Raw genomic sequence first — 17,811 nt, 5'->3', positions numbered from 1 at the left:
CTCCAAGGCAGGTAACTTTCTGCTTCCTCCTGAAATTATGTGCTTAAAGCATCAGTAAATCACATTTAATTAATAAAAAGCCTTAATATGTAATAATTAGGAGGCTTTACCATATTTTAAAATTCAGTTGATAGACATGGAGAATTTTAAGTATTGAGTAATGCACTCAGTGACTTACTCTCTTAAGTTCTTCCCATGTGCACATGCACTGAAATAACTAAGGACCTGGAAAATGAAATGCCAACAGAAATACATATTATTTGCAATTGGACTATAAAAAAATATTTTTTGGTAGATGCAGGAGACTTATTTTAAAAAATCTGATTTTTGTCACATGAAACTGGAAAGTATTACTTTAACAAGATAATTTGGGGGGAAGGTGGAGAATGCAAATGATAGTCTTTGTTCTTGGATTGCATTGAGATTTTATGGAAAGAACTGCATACTCATAAACCAAAGTAGAACTATGTAGTTTGCATTTGAAATAATATGTCTGTGCAGTTGGAAGTTACTTTGGTTATATCCTTCCACACCTTGGAAATTTTACGAGCTCCCCCTTGTTACACTGGCTTTATGAACAGCTAATTCAGTAATAAGAACCTACCATAAAAATAGCGTCTCTTTGGAGTTAAATCCTGAATATTGAAATCACTGATCATTTCATTGTTAATAAGTTCTATATGCTATGACATCATTGATTTTAAACTGAGAACTATTTGCAATAGTTTACTGTAATTCAGTGATAGTGAAATCTACTTCTACTTAGTATGCTTTGTAATACTGACTTCCCAAAATGTAACTTTTCCAAATCTGGACTATTGCAGATTATTTAAGAGTTGGTCACATATTAAGAAATTTTACAGGATATGTATGTACCCTATATAATCACATAAGTGTTCCCCATCATAACAGAGTATATACTCAACAACTGCACAACTTCATGTTTGGCATTGTGAAACTAATTGTGTTGAGTTGTGGATGTTATCAAATCAGTATGGCCTCTTCATCTGCAAAGTAATTTTAAAAAAGTTTAGAACATATGTAAACATGAAGATATACTGGTAAACTTGATTTTCTTTAAGTGTTATTCATTTATAAAATAATTGGAATATTTTTCATTAAATAGTGGTTTTGTTCCAAATTAGTCATATTTATGGATCTTTAAAATTACATTATTATGATTCTGAAATAAAATAAAAATCTTGAGTTTCTATTTCCAGTTATATTAGGCAAGCAATTTACAAGTTGTTCTCACTGGGAGAAACTAGAAGGACAAAGGGACTTCTCCTAAATTAGTTTCTTTTGTATGGTTTCTCACTTGGAGCTCTCAGGTACAAGATGTTTGGAGAAGTAACATAGTACAGGAGTTTATCTGACCTAAACATGGGCTCTGCAGCCCAATCACAGTGAATGGTGACACTTGTGCTGCAAGAGAGGCAGTAAGCTGGAGCCAGAAGTAATTTAGTCCTGGTAAGTTTATCACATCTCAGGAGCTAGGATAATTCTAGCAGACATGATTTACCAGATCCATCTATATTGGTTGTTTAGCATGTTGGAGAGCTGCTTTTTGGTGCAAATCTTCCTTGCATCTAGACTTGGAATCCTGTTGCATGCAATTAAGTGTCCTACAGATGTGCTGAAAGCTGTTTCTCTCCTGGCGGAGCCAATACTTGAAGTTGCACACACGGAGGCCTTTCAGAGTGCCCCACCTGCAGTGTGGACACATGGGCTTCCAGCAGCTGGCTCTGCTTCTGCATAGCATGCTTCTAGGACTGATGTTTGGCACAAACTTCATTGCCAGTAAAGATGTGATGTGGATACCCTTTAATCCATCACAGCAGATTGAAGCCTAATCCTTCCCTCCAGGCACTGCATCACTTCATAGTGTAGATGTTTGCATTGTGCTCAAGTGGCAATTGAGTAGCTCTTAGGAGTGAAAGTATATAATGGGCTGGTGATCTAGAGCCTTGGAAGACAGGGCAGATGCCTCCTAACTTTTTGTCTCATATAATCCTGTATAATACTAAATTTTTGTCTGTCCTGTACATGGAAATGAGGGGGACTCTGTAGCTCCTATTGTATGTGCCTTGTACCAGTAATAGCTGCCTCATTCATCTGTTCAAAGTAAAACTGTTTGTTATTTTTAAGTGTATGTCGTGTTCCGTGTTGTCCCTGTTAGTGTGCCTTAGGCAGCTGGCTTTCATTCAGGAAAGTTTTTAAGTGTATCCTGGATGCCATCAGGTGTATACTTAAAACTCTTGGCTGATTTGGAGTGAGGTGTTAGGAGAAACTGGATAAGAGTGGAATTCTAGTCAGATGTATTGTTTGCTTCTATTCCTTCCGTTAGTCTGTTAAAAGAATAGTAGGTCATTATGCATCTTTTAATTCTACATTTTCTGATTTCTTTCTGTGCCTTCCTTCAAATGAAGTGCTACAGACCTGGACGGTTTAGACTAAAGTTCACTGTTAGTACATACAAGTATAATGAGAGAATGCTGTGATTTTCTCTTTTAATAAAATCTAAATCATCTTCAGAAAGCAAAATTGAGCTCAACTGGAAATAAAAAGATTAGGTATACTTTATAAAACCATTTCAGGTAACTTTTTTATTTGTAACAAATCAATTTACTTAATACAATATGAACAAAAGCAGATTTCCCAGGGTTTAATGTTGTTCAGAGTAATGTCAGTGATGCTTTTTCTGGGGTTTTGTGTTTACTGTTCATAGCATAGAAGGTAACATTACATTTTCACTTTGACAGGAAGAAAAACTATAGGGAGGGTATTGTCAAATGCAGTGTTTCCTTCTGAGAAAATTTTTTGTTTTCCTTTCTATGTGAAAAACAACACAGGTGATTGTAAATTTGCAACTGGAGATTTTAAGTGCTCTTAACAAGCAGGTTTTGGAGCTCTGTTTTGGAGTTTCATGTTCTATTTGAACATTAAGTCTTTGTATCTTTTTAAACTAAAGGGTGCTTGAACAGGTGCATTTCTTAGCCTTTATGCCACTTTCCATTTCTTGTGAATAATTTAGCAATTTCACTTTTTTTAATAATACTTTTTTTGGCATAAAACCAGGGGGGTATGCTTTTTGCTGGTTTTACAATAGGAGATAGACATGTGCCTCCTCATAGCTTTTGGAAATCATGATTGTATTTGAGTTGAAAAAAGTCACGGATAAATAAAAGCATTGCAATAGTTACTATTGAAATCATACTTTTGTGTTCTGCTAGTCTGAAATGGACTTCAAAACATTCTCTTACAGTTTTCTATCTAAAGAATTTTTATATGTTTCAATGGATGCATAGTACACAATTTCACTGGTACATGTGTGTGTGTTTTCAGGTATAAAGAACAATACTATAAATATAAATCTCCACATAATACATATAGTCTCCAATTAGCTTTTGTCCAATGACGTAATCTGCATGAAAAGACCTACATGCAATTTGTATAGAAGTTTGTGGGATAATCTTTAGCATTTCTTGTTCATTGAATGTTACTATCAGCAATATTGCCAAATTACTTTCATTTTTCTTTTGTATTTAAATTTTCATTAATTTAAGGTCCAGCCCTGTGTAGTACAGCTAAACTTTTCCCTGGTAATCTGTATCTGAATTAAGAATATTCTGAAAGTTTTCTCCTTTTTGTTTTCCTTCCCTCCCTAAGGATATGGCCCTTGTTGCTCCTGAAGCGCCTTCAGAGCAAGCCAGAAGGGTTTTCCAGACATATGACCCTGAGGGTAAGGGCTGTAATTCTTGCTGAAATAAGATTTTTTTTTAACTGAAATGTACTCATTCAGTAGAGACAAATTCCAAATAGTAATGACTACTGCATTGTTTAGGGTATCTCTTAAAAAATGGGACTGTTATTTTCTAAAATTTGTTCCAAATACTACACCTTCAAATCCATTTCAGATTCCATGCTAGGGTAATATGATGTTTATACCTAAGCTGATTAAGAGGGGAAAGAAATAGTTAGTACTTAAGATAGATTTTCAATACACTAGTCAATCTGCAAAGTAACATGAAGAAGCTTTCTGACAATTCTGTAGTAAGGGAAGTTGAGTACAACATTGTGCAATAGGAAGTAGAGTTCTTAGAGCATAAGCTTTTTAACCTTGTCATGTTCTTTGTAATTAAAACTTAAATATAATGTGATTTATATTACATTTTCATAAAATAACTGATCCACTATGATTGCATTCTTCATGGTTTTGTTCTTGAATGTATGTGGCATACACAGAAAATTTCTTACGTTTTGGAAAACAGAGGGTGTCTGACATTCAGGTACTATTTTAACTAATCAAAAGGGGAAAAGATGTACAGTTACTATCTCAAGGTATCAAGTGGAGACGGATATTGCTATAAAGAGATTGAATTCTTAGCAAGCGTTAAGCTTCTAAGTGTATGATAACACAGTTTCTGTTACAGCACTCCTCATTTTTTTAAAGCAGGAGAGAAGTGTTTGAAAACTATGTTCCTTCTAGAACCTCACAATTTCTTTGCAAGCTTTAGAGATAAAGATATGCAGTATTTGTATTTTTGAGTAAAATTTGTACTTCTGGAAATAATTTTGTTTCTTTTCCTAATGAGAATTTTTGCTACTTCGTCAGATAATGGTTTTATACCGGACACTCTGCTAGAAGATGTAATGAAGGCTCTGGACCTTGTTTCAGATCCCGAATAGTAAGTATAATAAAGTTCAAATACTACAGGAGTATCATTAACCACATACTAATTATAATTTAGGGATTTTTTTCTGGATTTTATCTAGCTTGCATTCTTGGCACAGAATGTTATTTTAAAGTATTTAAGTCAGTTTTCAATTAAATGTGAGGAATTAAAATAAAAATGTCTTTAACTTTGGTAGTGATAACTAGAAGCCAAAAAACCCTCAGACCTACTGCATTACTATATATTGAGAAGAAATCATTAATATATTTCTGTATGTTAATAAGGGTGAAACTGTGTGACAAGAGTCAAACAGTCAAGGTATTCTGAGTCAGATTAGCATTGGATTACCACTGGATCTGTCTATTGCGTTTGAAGCTGAAACTGCTTCAGTTATGCTTTTGTTTCTACCAACACTCAGTACCTTGTAGTGTTTGTAATTGTAGTTTGTTTCCAGAAATTACACCTTGATTCCTAGGATCACAGTTAAAACTATCAGATGAAAAAGGTAATTTATTTTAGATCTTATGTGGACAGAAGGGACTAATATTCAGCAGCAACAGTTAACCTTTGTACCATGTTTTGCCACTAAATGCTTAACACAGAAAGGAGAGCTATGTGCTTGAACGTTTTTACATCTCCAAAACATGGTTTGCTCTTCTGTAAACGTATGGTCTAGTTTATTGGGGTCCAAATCAATTGTTCCTGTAGAATGGCTGTGGTGACTGTAAGTTTACTTACTACAGCCTTCTGAAATATGATTTATGCCATTTTCTATCCTTTCAAATGTTACAAAGTACAACCAAGTTTAGTGAGCTGTTTTCTGTGGAGAATGGGAATGAAAATTAACATCAGAAGACACCCAGGAAACTAAAACCAAAGAAAATACAAGACAAAAATGCTAACATTCATATTATGTAAATGAGGGGTGAAATCTGCAATAGATTTTTTTAAAGGGAGGGAAAGAAAAAAGCTTTAGTTTAATAGGTCTGAAAAGCTTTCTTTTTGCCTTTTTATTCTGCTGCCTCAAGAAATCTGCAAAAATCCTCTTTCTGTATTCAGAAGTTTTTCCATTTGGCCTTCAGGGCGTTTGTGGCATAGCCCTGGCCTATTTTATTGTGCATAGCACATTGAATATAAATTGATGTAGGAAGAGCCAGTTGGAAGGCCTGCTATATTGAAAAGCCATGAACAAACCATGAAATATTGTCTTGAATCATCTCCCCTTAAATAAAAATGTAGTCTAATATTACTGTCTTGAGAACCTACACTTAGTTCTAGATAACCTTTCTATTTAATGTGGAACACAAGTATAAATAACACATTTCAAATTTCATACAGGCTTTTCTGGTTGTTTTTTGTTTGTTTGTTCGTTTTTAAGTAAAATTAAAGTCATTGCTTCCAAGCATACTATTTACATTTTTTAGTTCAAGAACTAAATGGAAATTTGTTGTGATCATCCAGTCCTCAGCTTTAAGCATCTCAGAATCTCAAGACTAATAATGGTCAGACCTGCTCAGAGTTTAAGAATTATAAAGGGGAAACTGTAGAGCAGACATGACTTAACAAGGTGGATTAGCCATTCCAGTATTGAATGCCATTACATGTGATTTTATTAAAATTTTCTAGTATTTTAGTAAATACATCTGAGAACCCAGCTCTCTTGTTTCTTTTGTCCCTTTGTTTCTGAAAACAACAATCTGATACTCTTTAGGGCACTGATTTGAGTACATCTGTCAATCTAGGTTTAGCTTGTTTAAAACATTTTATCCTGTCTGTCTGTTTGACCAGTGCTGGAGGCTTTTCTCCCTACACACTTCTCAGCCATAACAGTACAAAGGCCATCAGTATCATCATCCCAGCATTTGTAACATCTTCAGTTAGGAAGCTAAACTTCGCACTGAAATGATTGAAGTGTGTAGACATACTTGTTTTGGTAGCTCTGTCGTAGTAACAGTAATAATTGACTAGCCTTAGCTATTTGCTGAATGAAAAAGCCTCAGTTGGAACTCACAACAATCAAGTTTTAATAAATCTCCCTTCCTGCTTAATAGATTTAGTTTTGTACACTGTCCATACTCAAAAACTTAGTATAGCTCTGCATTTTTAAACAGTTCTTATATTTCAATAGTGAGTACATAGCTTGCTTTAATTTTATTACATAATTGTAAGTGCATTTTCAAAATTGTCTTTGCTTAAATCTGCCTTGGTTCTGTTTACCACCACAATGTTTTTACAGTTGTGTTACAGCACTTCAAGAACTTGAGCAGGTTTCAGACAACTACTGAAATATCTTAAATTTTGTACTTTGAGAGCATAAAGAATGAGCAATAGAAGTATTAAAGTCCAGTATCTTGCAAATCCTTAATTGTAGTTTCACTTAAGTAGTGAAATTTTTTTTTAAGATCTTAAATTAACATAGTTCATAAGATATCACATTGATTTTTATGAATTCTAAAATTCATCTTCCAAGGACCTTAACAGAGCCACTTTCTTAAGAATTGCTTAACATGTTCTGTGTGTATTGAGGCAGAAAGAAAAGGAAGCCAAATAGTTTACTACTAGTGCTATGTTAGGACCAAGGAAGGAAGCTACTTACTAATAAAGACAAAAGGATAAAATGCTTACATACAACAATAATAAAAAAGATTTTAGAAAGACACCTTCTGCCTCTAGCCCCCATTAAAAGATACCAAAGTGGTTAAAGGCCTAGGTGCTGAGAGGCAGGTATGAGAAGCTAAGACTGTATCTTCTGAAAGGAAAATGCAGTGCCTACGTGAAAAAAATAGGGAAGAATATTTATGGAACTTTAAGTGTAAATACAAAATAAAGCAGAAGTATGATCCTCTGAAGACTAATCTGCAAAGTTCTAAAATAAAAGCTAATAGTATTTTTTTTTTTAAGCCCATTAGAACCAGGAGACTTGCAAGAGGTCTGTAGTTCTGATAGGTGATCCCCAATATTAAAAAGTATTCAAGTTGTTAAGAAACTTGTAGTGAATTCTTCTTCATATTCACTGGGGAAGACGCTAGGGAGTAGTTCTCATCTTCACTGGGGAAGATTACAGAGAGGTTTCCAGACTTAAGACTTTTTATGGGTGGTCAGTGTAACTAGAGTCTCAAGTGTCAAGACAGGTAAAAACTCCCAAAATCTAAAGAAACTTCAGAATGAAATTGCTGAACAATTTTAGGTTACATACCACTGTAAACTATCCTGATACCAGACAGTACCAGAATGAGAAGGTGACAAATGAACAGCAGTACTTAGAAAAGGATTTGAAGGCCAGTCTGGGGAAAATTCACATGTATATGTTTCATGTGTAAACGTGGGATAAGAAGGAAAATTTTTCTTGTAGGTAAATAAGTGATCAAAGGATAAAAATAGCATTTTTTCTTAATGGAGGGAGATCATTAGAGGAATTTTACAGGAATTTGTATTAGGTCTATGAAGTTTGTTAATGGCGCCGGTGAGGATTTGAAGGTAGGGATTAATAAGATAGTTTGCTGCTGATATAAAAGTATTCAAGATATGTGGAAGAGCAGCAGAAGTTACTGGAAGATAGGGTAACAGAGAAGTCTCAATACAGTAAATGTAAGTTGATTGCACAGGGAATAAAACAATCCTGATTTTTCATACACATTGTTGGGCTGTGAACTAGATATTACCATTCAGGAAACAGATCTCAGATTTAAACTGATAGACGCACATATGGAGTGGGTTTTCTAGCAGTTATGCCATTGTATAAATGGATGACATTTCACTCCATCTTAAAGAACATTGTAGAAAGGTATCAGGAGGGCAGCAAGGCTAATCAAAGGTACAGAATGGCATTACTATAAGGAAGAGCTAGGTTAGGACTGTTCGACCTGGAAGAGACAATAATTGGCATGTAAAAGAGGTTTCTAAAATCAGGAGTTTCATAATAAATAGGGATTGATTGTTAATTGCTTTACACAATACAAAAACAAGGTGTCATCAAACGGAATTATCAAGTGACATGTTCAAAACAGGAGGAGATATTTATTCCCAGAATCCGTAGTTTAATTTTAATTTTATGAGTGGAGTTTATTAAATGCCACAAGTGTATATGGGTTCAAAGCCAATTAGGCACATGCATGGAAAGAAAAAATATATATCTTTGTGTTTTAGATACTGCCTCTCACTGAAGATGTCTTTGAGCAGCAGACTGCTGGAAATGGGGAGGGTAAACTAAGGATATCACTGTATGTTTGCCCTGTTGTACTCTGTCGTAAGCATCCACTACTGACCAATGTCAGAAACAGGATACTGGGCAAGACGCTCTGTTGGTTTGACCCATTGAGGACATTCTTGTGTACGGTACAACTTGTAACTTAGGCAAAAGGCTAGGTAGATGCAAATAAATGTTTAAGCAATCTGATGCCTGTAGAAATATATTGCTTAAATAGAAACATAAAGTTATAATTGACATTCATTTGTAGTGACCTGAAATGATACCATATTAATGCAGTAAGGTTTTTCAGATTAGTATTGTTAATATTTTCATTATTATTGGTTTTGGCTTCTTTGATATCAAGGATGTGATGTAAATAAGAACTGTATCTGTTCAATTTAATTTTATTTCAGTGAAAATCTTGGAGGCTTTTCAAATCTCCATTTAAAACCAGGTTGTTTGGCAGTTATGGAGCTGTATTTAAAAGGTGACTGTTTTATGTATCTAGTTTCAAGAATGCTTACAAGACAGCAAAATGCCTTTTGGGCTGTAAACCTGGTTTTAGATTATATGGGTCTCAAATTATTTGACCAAATATGGTGGTGCTTCAGAATTATCACTTATTTAATTTAAAATAACAGATTAGTTTTATTTAAAAATAACCATGTTTTGGCAACTCGCATGCCATTCTGGTACAGCTGTCACGATTAAAAATAGAATAGTACTGCTATACTTGGCAGCCAGTACTGTCGTAGCACAGCATAACTTAAGTCATGCAAGAATAAAAATGTCTTACTCATACTTTATTATTCAATATTTTTGTCATAGTGTAAACCTCATGAAGACCAAATTAGACCCAGAAGGACTGGGCATCATATTACTGGGTCCCTTTCTGCAAGAATTTTTCCCTGAGCAGGTAATCAATGTAGCTTTACTGCTGCAGAGCACTGTCTGTTCTGCTTGTCTTTGAGATTCATTAAACACTCCATCAATATCACAGAGCTATTTTTAAAAATAAGTATTGCATTCATTTGACACAGCTGAGCAGCATATAACTTCTTGTATTACACAACAACCTGTAGACTTCAGTTTTGTATAAGGTGACCATTATTTTCTTAGCTTTACACTGGAAGGAAACTCCATTTTAGTGACAAGTTCTAAAATTAACTTCAGGAAATATATCATCATTTTGCATACGAAATTGAACTGGTTCCCTACTCAGAAAATTAATCTGAGTTTGTTTTTTCTGAGAATAAACGACCATACTGGTTTTGTCAGTATTATAAATGTCTGCTGTAATTGCTAGCAAATGGGAAAAGGTTACAGACATACTTAAAAACAATTTTTATGTACATCTCTAATAATGTAAAATTTTTGACAGTTTAACAAAAAGTCATGCTAGAGTTATGTTTAGCATATGTGGAAGTCAGTATCTGCCAGGGTAATGGAAGATTATTTTCAAACTCTGAATCTTTTCCATATATTCATTAAGATAGCACCACCACTGAGAAGCTTGTGTTGACCTAGCACTGTTGTCCTGTTCTCCCTTTCTCCTGAATCATGTTTTCCTGCCCTCACGCTGCCTTCCTCCTGCCACTGGGAGCCTTCTTGTACAGATATGGGGTAAACCAGAGCAAGGAACTGGTCTGGATGAGAGCTGTCTTTGCAGGTTTATGGAAGCTTGTTCCATGTCCATGCAAATTCTTGTATTGGCAGAAGAGAGAGGGTTTCCCCAGGGACAGATAGATAAGCTGGTGGAGGCAAGACTTCTTTGGAGACTTTTGTAGCTTAACATGTCATCAAAACTATATGGCTTAATTTTTACAACCAAGGAAATGTGAGACTAATATTTTTTAAATGACTTCAGCAAAACTCTTTTTAAGGGTTGTGCAGCACTGTTTGGGTGTAGTATTCTGTACTATGAAACAATCTAGTCATTCAGAAGACACGAGAACTGCACTGCCAAAGATGGTAGAGAATGAATACATCGTTAAGAGATGATTCATCATCTAAAGGAAGAAGGAGTTAGTGTTCATTTTCTCCAGATTTAGAGATTTATATCTGCATTGTGTATTTGCCAACTGTTTCTTCTTCCTTTCCTTTGTATACCCAGAAGTGGCAATATCTTTACAATTTAATATAATTTAATTTATTTCTAACAATTATATTACACTTGAAAATCTGGAAGACTCCACTTCTTAATTATAGGCACTGGTTGCTTAGAATGAAGCTCAGAAAGCCAAAGTATATCCTCCATAATAGGCTGTGCCTAAACTATCCAGTACTGCAGGCCATAGGTAATAACTGGAGGAGAGAACAGCCATCATAGGGGGCTGCTGCCTCTGTTGCCTATTGCTGAAGGACATCACTGACTGAAGTAGTGCAGCTGGAGAGGGGAGCATGTAAGAATCATGGGCAGATCCCTGCCTTAGTCACCTAGAGAGTTGGTGGGGGAACTCTACCTGCTGTAACGTTCCCGAGTTAATGCCTGTCCACCAAGTACTAATCTCCTGCTGTGCGTGATTTCCCCCTACTCAGTTTTGCCTGTGCTGTTGAACTTTTGCTGGCTCCAGGACAAAACATGGGGAGTATTACTGCCTTAAGGGTACAGTCTGAACAATCAGCAGATTTTGGTCTGGGACCTGCCTATATCAGTTACCGAATGAATGCTGAGAGCACGGATATGTTGTCCAATCTCTCTGCTCTGTGGATCAGATTGACACCTCATACAGAATTTCTTTCTGAAAAAAAAAGTTCTGCAGAAATCATGTTCCCCTTTATATAATATTTGAACATGTAGCTAGTGTTCAGGAGATCCAGATGAGAGTCCTTCTTTGTTAAGAATATTCAAAATCCCATTCTTATTCTCCTAGAAAGTACTAAGCTCCGCCTCAAAGCAGGAAGGTATCTCAGCTGTCCCTTTCAGAGCTGTTGGCTTAGAATAAAAATACTCAAAAATCATTCAGCCTGAGAGAGCAAGCCTGACTCTTTAGTGCGTAGGGTAGTCATCTGGAGAGGGGGATTCCTGAATTCACTGGTAGCCCTTTTTTTGGGAAACAATTACTGCACAAAATTCTTAACGTCCATGGGACAGGAACTGGAAAGCAGTACTTTTTTTCCTTCAGAGTGAACATACCTTCCTTAGGGAAAGAATGTGTTCTCTTTACTTTCCAGTAAAGTTTGATTTTATTTATCTCTGTGAAGCAACTTCTGCACGTAGAGTTACCGCTTACCTCCCTTTTCACCACCCTCCCTCCACTGAATAGCCTGTGTCGCTGTTGGAGACCCATACAGAGATAAGGGTTTTGAATTATTTAAGAGGAGAAAAATGAATGAGGGCTTTTCATCATCTGATGGATGTACTGTAACCTGAGCAGATTTCCTCTCATTCCAGCCTTTACCTCCACGTACTTAAAAAAGGGATAAGCTTTTGTTTAGAGCCTGGTCCAGCAGGCATAAAAGAGATGGTATTACAACTGATTTGTGTTTCCTGATTCAGTAAAATGCAAAGCTTTTTAGTCCTTTCAGGACTAAAGCATTTAAACACCCGGAATGGTAAAGGTTGACAACTGCAGTACATCTCTTGTAGGCCTCAGCTGAACGGGTGCCTTCACAATTGGTTTACAGTTAGACAGGTGTGGGCATAAATTATTTTTTAGCTCTCAAGTGGAGGGTCGGAGTTTGGATCTGGTCCTTAGTAAATATTTAACTTCATACCATCCAAACAGTCACAAATACACATGAATGTGGCTACTACATAAGGTGTCTGACTTTAAAAATTAGGACAATTTTCCACATGGTCAGTGCTGAAAGTTGTAGTTAAAAGTGTCCAGATGAACACAGAAAATCGTGACTTGCTCTTGGGGGCATTACCCTTTTATTTACTGACATATTTTTTTTTTATTTCTGATGAGAAAGGAAAAAGAACAAAATCTTCAAGATCATGTCACCTAAAAGAAATTGTACTTTTTTGCAATTTCCTTGAGTCTTCCTGTTTAAATGCATCTGTCAAGTTGTGAAGAGATGAGACTGTCAAGGCATGATTTATATGTCACATGAAATTAACTGTCTTCTCTCTACTAGGACTCTAGGGTTTCAGAGTCATTCACTGTTTACCATTACAACGGACTGAAGCAATCTAACTATAATGAAAAGGTAAGATTTAAGAAACACAAATCTAGCCTTAATAACAATTGGTATGCAAAACTGACTGTGATTAAAGACAAAATACTTTCACTTGAAACAGACTTTTCACAAAACTATTATTTCTATAATTTTCTTCCAAAATAATATATTTCAAATTGGAAACTGTGCTCCTGATCATATTTTACCTAGTATAGTGAATCAGTTGGCTAGACCACATCTCTAAAGCTATGTGTTTTGAATAGAGCACTTCTCATGCTTATCTGTGAAAAGTGGGATCTGAACTGTAAAGGACAATGGAGATGTAACACAGACAAACTGCACCTTCTATAAGTAACCCTACATCTAAATTGAGATGTTTGGATATTTTTTAAAAAATATTTTAGTAGTCTAGACTTGCATCAAAAATCAGTATTTTTTGGAACCACTTAGTAGGGAACAAAAATTACCTGTTTCATTTTCAACTTTCTTGGAAGGAGGGGTATACATGACACACCATGACTGCTTCTAAGTTGCTTCTTGAATTAGCATTTAAGGTAGAAGAGCATAGGCATTAATAAACACAGGGAACAAAAATTACTTAAAGTAAGAAGACTTTTTGAGAAAATGTATATATATATACTCAGACTTCAAAATAGGTTGGAGTTAAGTCCTTAAAATTAGCCCTGTGAAATCTCCAGCAGTTTCATACTCCAAAATGCAGGCAAAAGCTTTCAAAGGTGTTTTTTTCTTTACTATTAAACATATATACATAATTAAGAAAATTTAAAGAAATTTTTGTTTTCAGAGGATTCTGCCTATAGCATTTAAAATATATGAATAGATGTGACTTGGAACAGAAGTTGCATTTTAGGGAAAATTAATTCTGTAAAGTTAAGTCTGAGGAACACTGTCCTTATAAAGTAACAATATCAAACTTTGCAGCTGCCATAGTAGTAGATCTCTTGTCACAGAATTTTTGCATTGCATTTCTGCAAATTTTTTTTCCTCATTTTTGGTCTTTACTGTCTATTGAATAAATAGTGGAATGAATATGGCCTGATCAGAGTTTTCAGGTACTTGAGTCTAAGAGAGTAGAGTTTTTTGTTTTCATACTCATTTCATTACTTGATTTTTGTAGTAAGGAAGAAAAAGTATCATAACAAATCCTTTCCTAAGCCAGTGAAAATAATTGTCTCATTTTAGAGTTTTTAAACAAACATAGGCTGACATAATTGGATTTTATTTTGACAGGTCATGTACGTAGAAGGCACAGCAGTTGTTATGGGTTTTGAAGAACCAATGCTACAGACCGATGACACTCCTGTAAAACGCTGCTTACAAACCAAATGGCCATATATAGAATTGCTCTGGACCACAGATCGATCTCCTTCTTTAAACTGATGTGTTGCACATAAACAACATACTACTATGGGATCCTTGAATGGGGATACAAGAATTGGTATTTGCTTGGAAAGTGGTATACTTTGACTGTGTGAAGTTATACACTGGTATCATTGATGAATTGTAAATAATTATTACAAACACTTTTTCAGTGTTAATTGGAATATTTAATTTTTTAATCAGATTGATTTCTATTATAATAGTTTGTCTTTTTTGGCCACTGTAGTACTGTTAATGTGAGTTATCCTGAAAAAAAAAGCCTACTTATGAAGACTTAACATTATTTTGCCATGTCATGAAGATTTGAAAAATGTCTGATGTTGCAGAATCTGCATATTAGATATCAGATCTTTAAAACATAAAACATATTCAGCTTCCTCTGAATCATATAGGCATGTTTTATTATTTAAATTATATTGGCTTACATTACAGTACCATAATGTGTGGACTAGACTGGCCTTTGCACTGGATATGTTTTAATGAGTTTAAATTTTCTGCAATTTTTCCTAAAATCTGATTTTACCTAAAGAGCTTGCACAATGTGACATAAATATGATACATTTTTAGGAATATTAGTAAGTATAATTAATAAATAAACTTTCTTCGCAGTTGTATAGTACTGTGGCTTAGTTATCGGGCATGTTAAAAGTGAACAGGAAATCTGAAGAAAAATAGATGTATTACTATTTATTTGAATTTGTATAAAAGAAATGTAAAAACAGCGGAAATAATTTCTTGTTCTATAATCTTTAAACTATTCAAACTTATAATATTGCCAAATACCTCTTCTCAATTTGTCCAAACAGCAGTGTAAGCCAGCGTTATTGTATGTGTTAAGTGCATGAGAACATCTGTTATTACATTATTATATTCCTTTATTTATTATCAACTTGTTAGCCCTAAAATAAAATCTTTTCCTTGAATCGCGTTGTATGGTTTCCAGTTTGGTTTTAATAGAATACTGCCTCTCTAAGATGATGAAAAGGGACCGTGGGTTTAGAAATGTCATGTTTTGAGTTGAACGCATGTCAGGAAAAAGAAACAAAACAAAACAACAAAAGATAATTTATGGCATCTTAACTGTGATTTCAGACCCTATGCTATTGCCAGCAGAGGTGAATTTAGCATTCAGAATTCTTATTTTTAAAAATTTACTTCATTTTTAAATAACCATGAGTCTAGAATGATCATCATACAGGAAAATAAACTGATTTGGTCAAAAATTATGTATAAGTGTAGGAGAGAAACCCTTGTTGGAGAATTTTCACTGTAAGGCATGTAATAGTGGTAGAAAGAGAACGTCCTTTGCGTGACACTTGTAGTTACGTCCTCTGCAAACTGTACAATATATCTGTTAGATTTACATCTGGAAATGGATGAACAGTATAGTTCTGTGGTGAGTTGGCCTTGGCTGGCCGCCAGGTGCCCTCTCACTCCCCTTCCTCAGCAAGACAGCAGGAGAAAATAGATTACAAATCTCCTTATCTCCTCATCAAGATAAGGACAAGGAGATTGATCACCATTCATCATCACGGGCAAAATAGACTCGAAATTAATTTAATTTATTGCCAATTAAAAATAGTGAGAAATAAACACAAAACTAACACCTTCTCCCTCACCCCTTCCTTTTTCTCAGGCTCAACTTCAATCCCAGCATCTTTACCTCCTCCCTACCGAGTGGGGCAGGGGGATGGGGAATGGCAGCTGTGGTCAGCTCATAACACTTCATCTCTGCCGCTCCTTCCTCCTCACACTGTTTCCCTGCTCCAGCATGAGGTCCCACCCACGGGAGACAGTCCTTCACTAACTACTCCAACATGGGTCCTTCCTATGGGCTGCAGTTCACAAACTGCTGCAGTATGGGTCTTTTCCGTGGGCTGCAGTCCCTCAAGAACAAACTGCTCCAGTGTGGGTCCCCCACAGGGTCACAAGTCCTGCCAGAAAACCCACTCCACTATGGGCTCCTCTCCACAGGCTGCAGCTCTTGCCAGTAGCCTGCTCTGGCATGGGCTCTCCATGGACTTCAGGCACATTCCTCTGCTCTGGTGTGGGGTCTTCCCCAAGCTGCAGGTGGATCTCTGCTCCCCCATTACCCTCCATGTGCTGCAGGGCCCAGCCTGCCTCACCATGGGCTGCACCACGGGCTGCAGGGGAATCTCTGCTCCGTCACCTGCAGCACCTCCTCCTCCTCCTCCTTTTCCCTGCCCTTGGTGTCTGCAGGGTTAGTTCTCTCACATTTTCTCACTCCTCTCTCCCAGGCCCCATGCAGCATTTTTTATGCCTTCTTAAATATGTTATTACAGAGACAGCACCAGTTTTGCTGACAGGCTCAGCTTTGGCCGGTGGCAGGTCCATCATGGAGCCAGCTGGAACTGGCTCCATGCAACATGGGGACAGCTCCTGGTGACCTTCTCACAGAGGCCACTGCCGCAGCTTCGTCCCCCCAGTTCAATCAGGACTTCTTTAAAAACATAACTTTTGAAATTACCATGACCATTTGTTATTGCAGAACAGGCAGTAATGTATCTTCTTTTTGAGATTTCTTTGTCTGAAAAGATAATTCCTTTGCAAATTACAATAATTTGAAAAGACTCCTTAATTCATTTTATCTGACTCACTTAGAACACAAGTATTCCATCTTGCTGTGTGGGCCTGATGTTAAAAGACTTGTGCAACAGTAGCATTGCTACTCAAAAGGATATAGACAGTTAAGAGAATCTGCTTTAATCTGGACTCTCTAGCAAGTCCAAAACTATTTTTCCTAAAATGCTCAGGCTTGATAGGTATTTATTTTAGCTGGTTTTGCATGTTTAAGAAAAATGTCTTTGGCAGACTTCCACTGATGTCTGGGAAGGTAAAAATCCACTTTTCTTGTTCTTTATCCTAGATTCTGTTGGCTGTCACGTCTTGTACTAGAGTGTCTCTCACCAGAGTTTGCACTGAATCATAGCTTGAATCTGTTAGAATAAACAGCCTTTTTCTAGTCCACTGTCAGATGCAATTTATGTCCCATCTAACAGAAAAGAATAATTTAGAAGCCCAGCTGATGTGCGATCTACATATAAGCATTAGTCTGGATTAAAACTTCTGCCATACTCCAGATTTATTCCTGTATCTTTCATTTTCTTTCATTACTGCCCAGTTGTTTGAGACCTGGCTTCTGTTTTACTTCATGTATTTTTGGACAACAGGGGCTTAACCCTGCTTATTGGAACTAACAGTGCTTAATGGAACTTCGCCAGGTCATCTGAGAGACTCAGCCAAGTGAACCTTCCTGTCCTTTCCTCCCTGATGAACAAGATGGGAGAGATTCTGACTTTATGGAAAAATTTGTCCCTTAAAAGAGTGTGGTTATTTAGAAGGCAGATTTATAATATGCGGAGCATTAATGTCAGGTACTTTTGATTGCTTCCATCGAAA

At 36.1% G+C, this 17,811-nt stretch overlaps 1 protein-coding gene across 1 annotated transcript in view; it reads left to right on the top strand.

Annotated features, from left to right (window-relative positions):
- MINDY3 (MINDY lysine 48 deubiquitinase 3) overlaps positions 1-15,316 on the top strand; it is a 50,124-nt gene extending 34,808 nt beyond the window's left edge. The window contains exons 9-13 of the mRNA XM_026842673.1: positions 3,670-3,742; positions 4,616-4,688; positions 9,694-9,781; positions 12,949-13,020; positions 14,242-15,316. Of these exons, the coding sequence (XP_026698474.1) occupies positions 3,670-3,742; positions 4,616-4,688; positions 9,694-9,781; positions 12,949-13,020; positions 14,242-14,391 (456 nt within the window). The 3' untranslated portion in view covers positions 14,392-15,316. The remainder of the gene's footprint in view (positions 1-3,669; positions 3,743-4,615; positions 4,689-9,693; positions 9,782-12,948; positions 13,021-14,241) is intronic.
- Positions 15,317-17,811: the final 2,495 nt, after the last annotated feature.

This window comes from Athene cunicularia, assembly GCF_003259725.1.
Source record: "Athene cunicularia isolate RWA chromosome 2 unlocalized genomic scaffold, athCun1 chr2_part1, whole genome shotgun sequence".
Classification (NCBI taxonomy): domain Eukaryota; kingdom Metazoa; phylum Chordata; class Aves; order Strigiformes; family Strigidae; genus Athene; species Athene cunicularia.
Note: the sequence above shows the minus strand (reverse complement) of the source record. Positions and strands in the feature narration are given on the sequence as shown.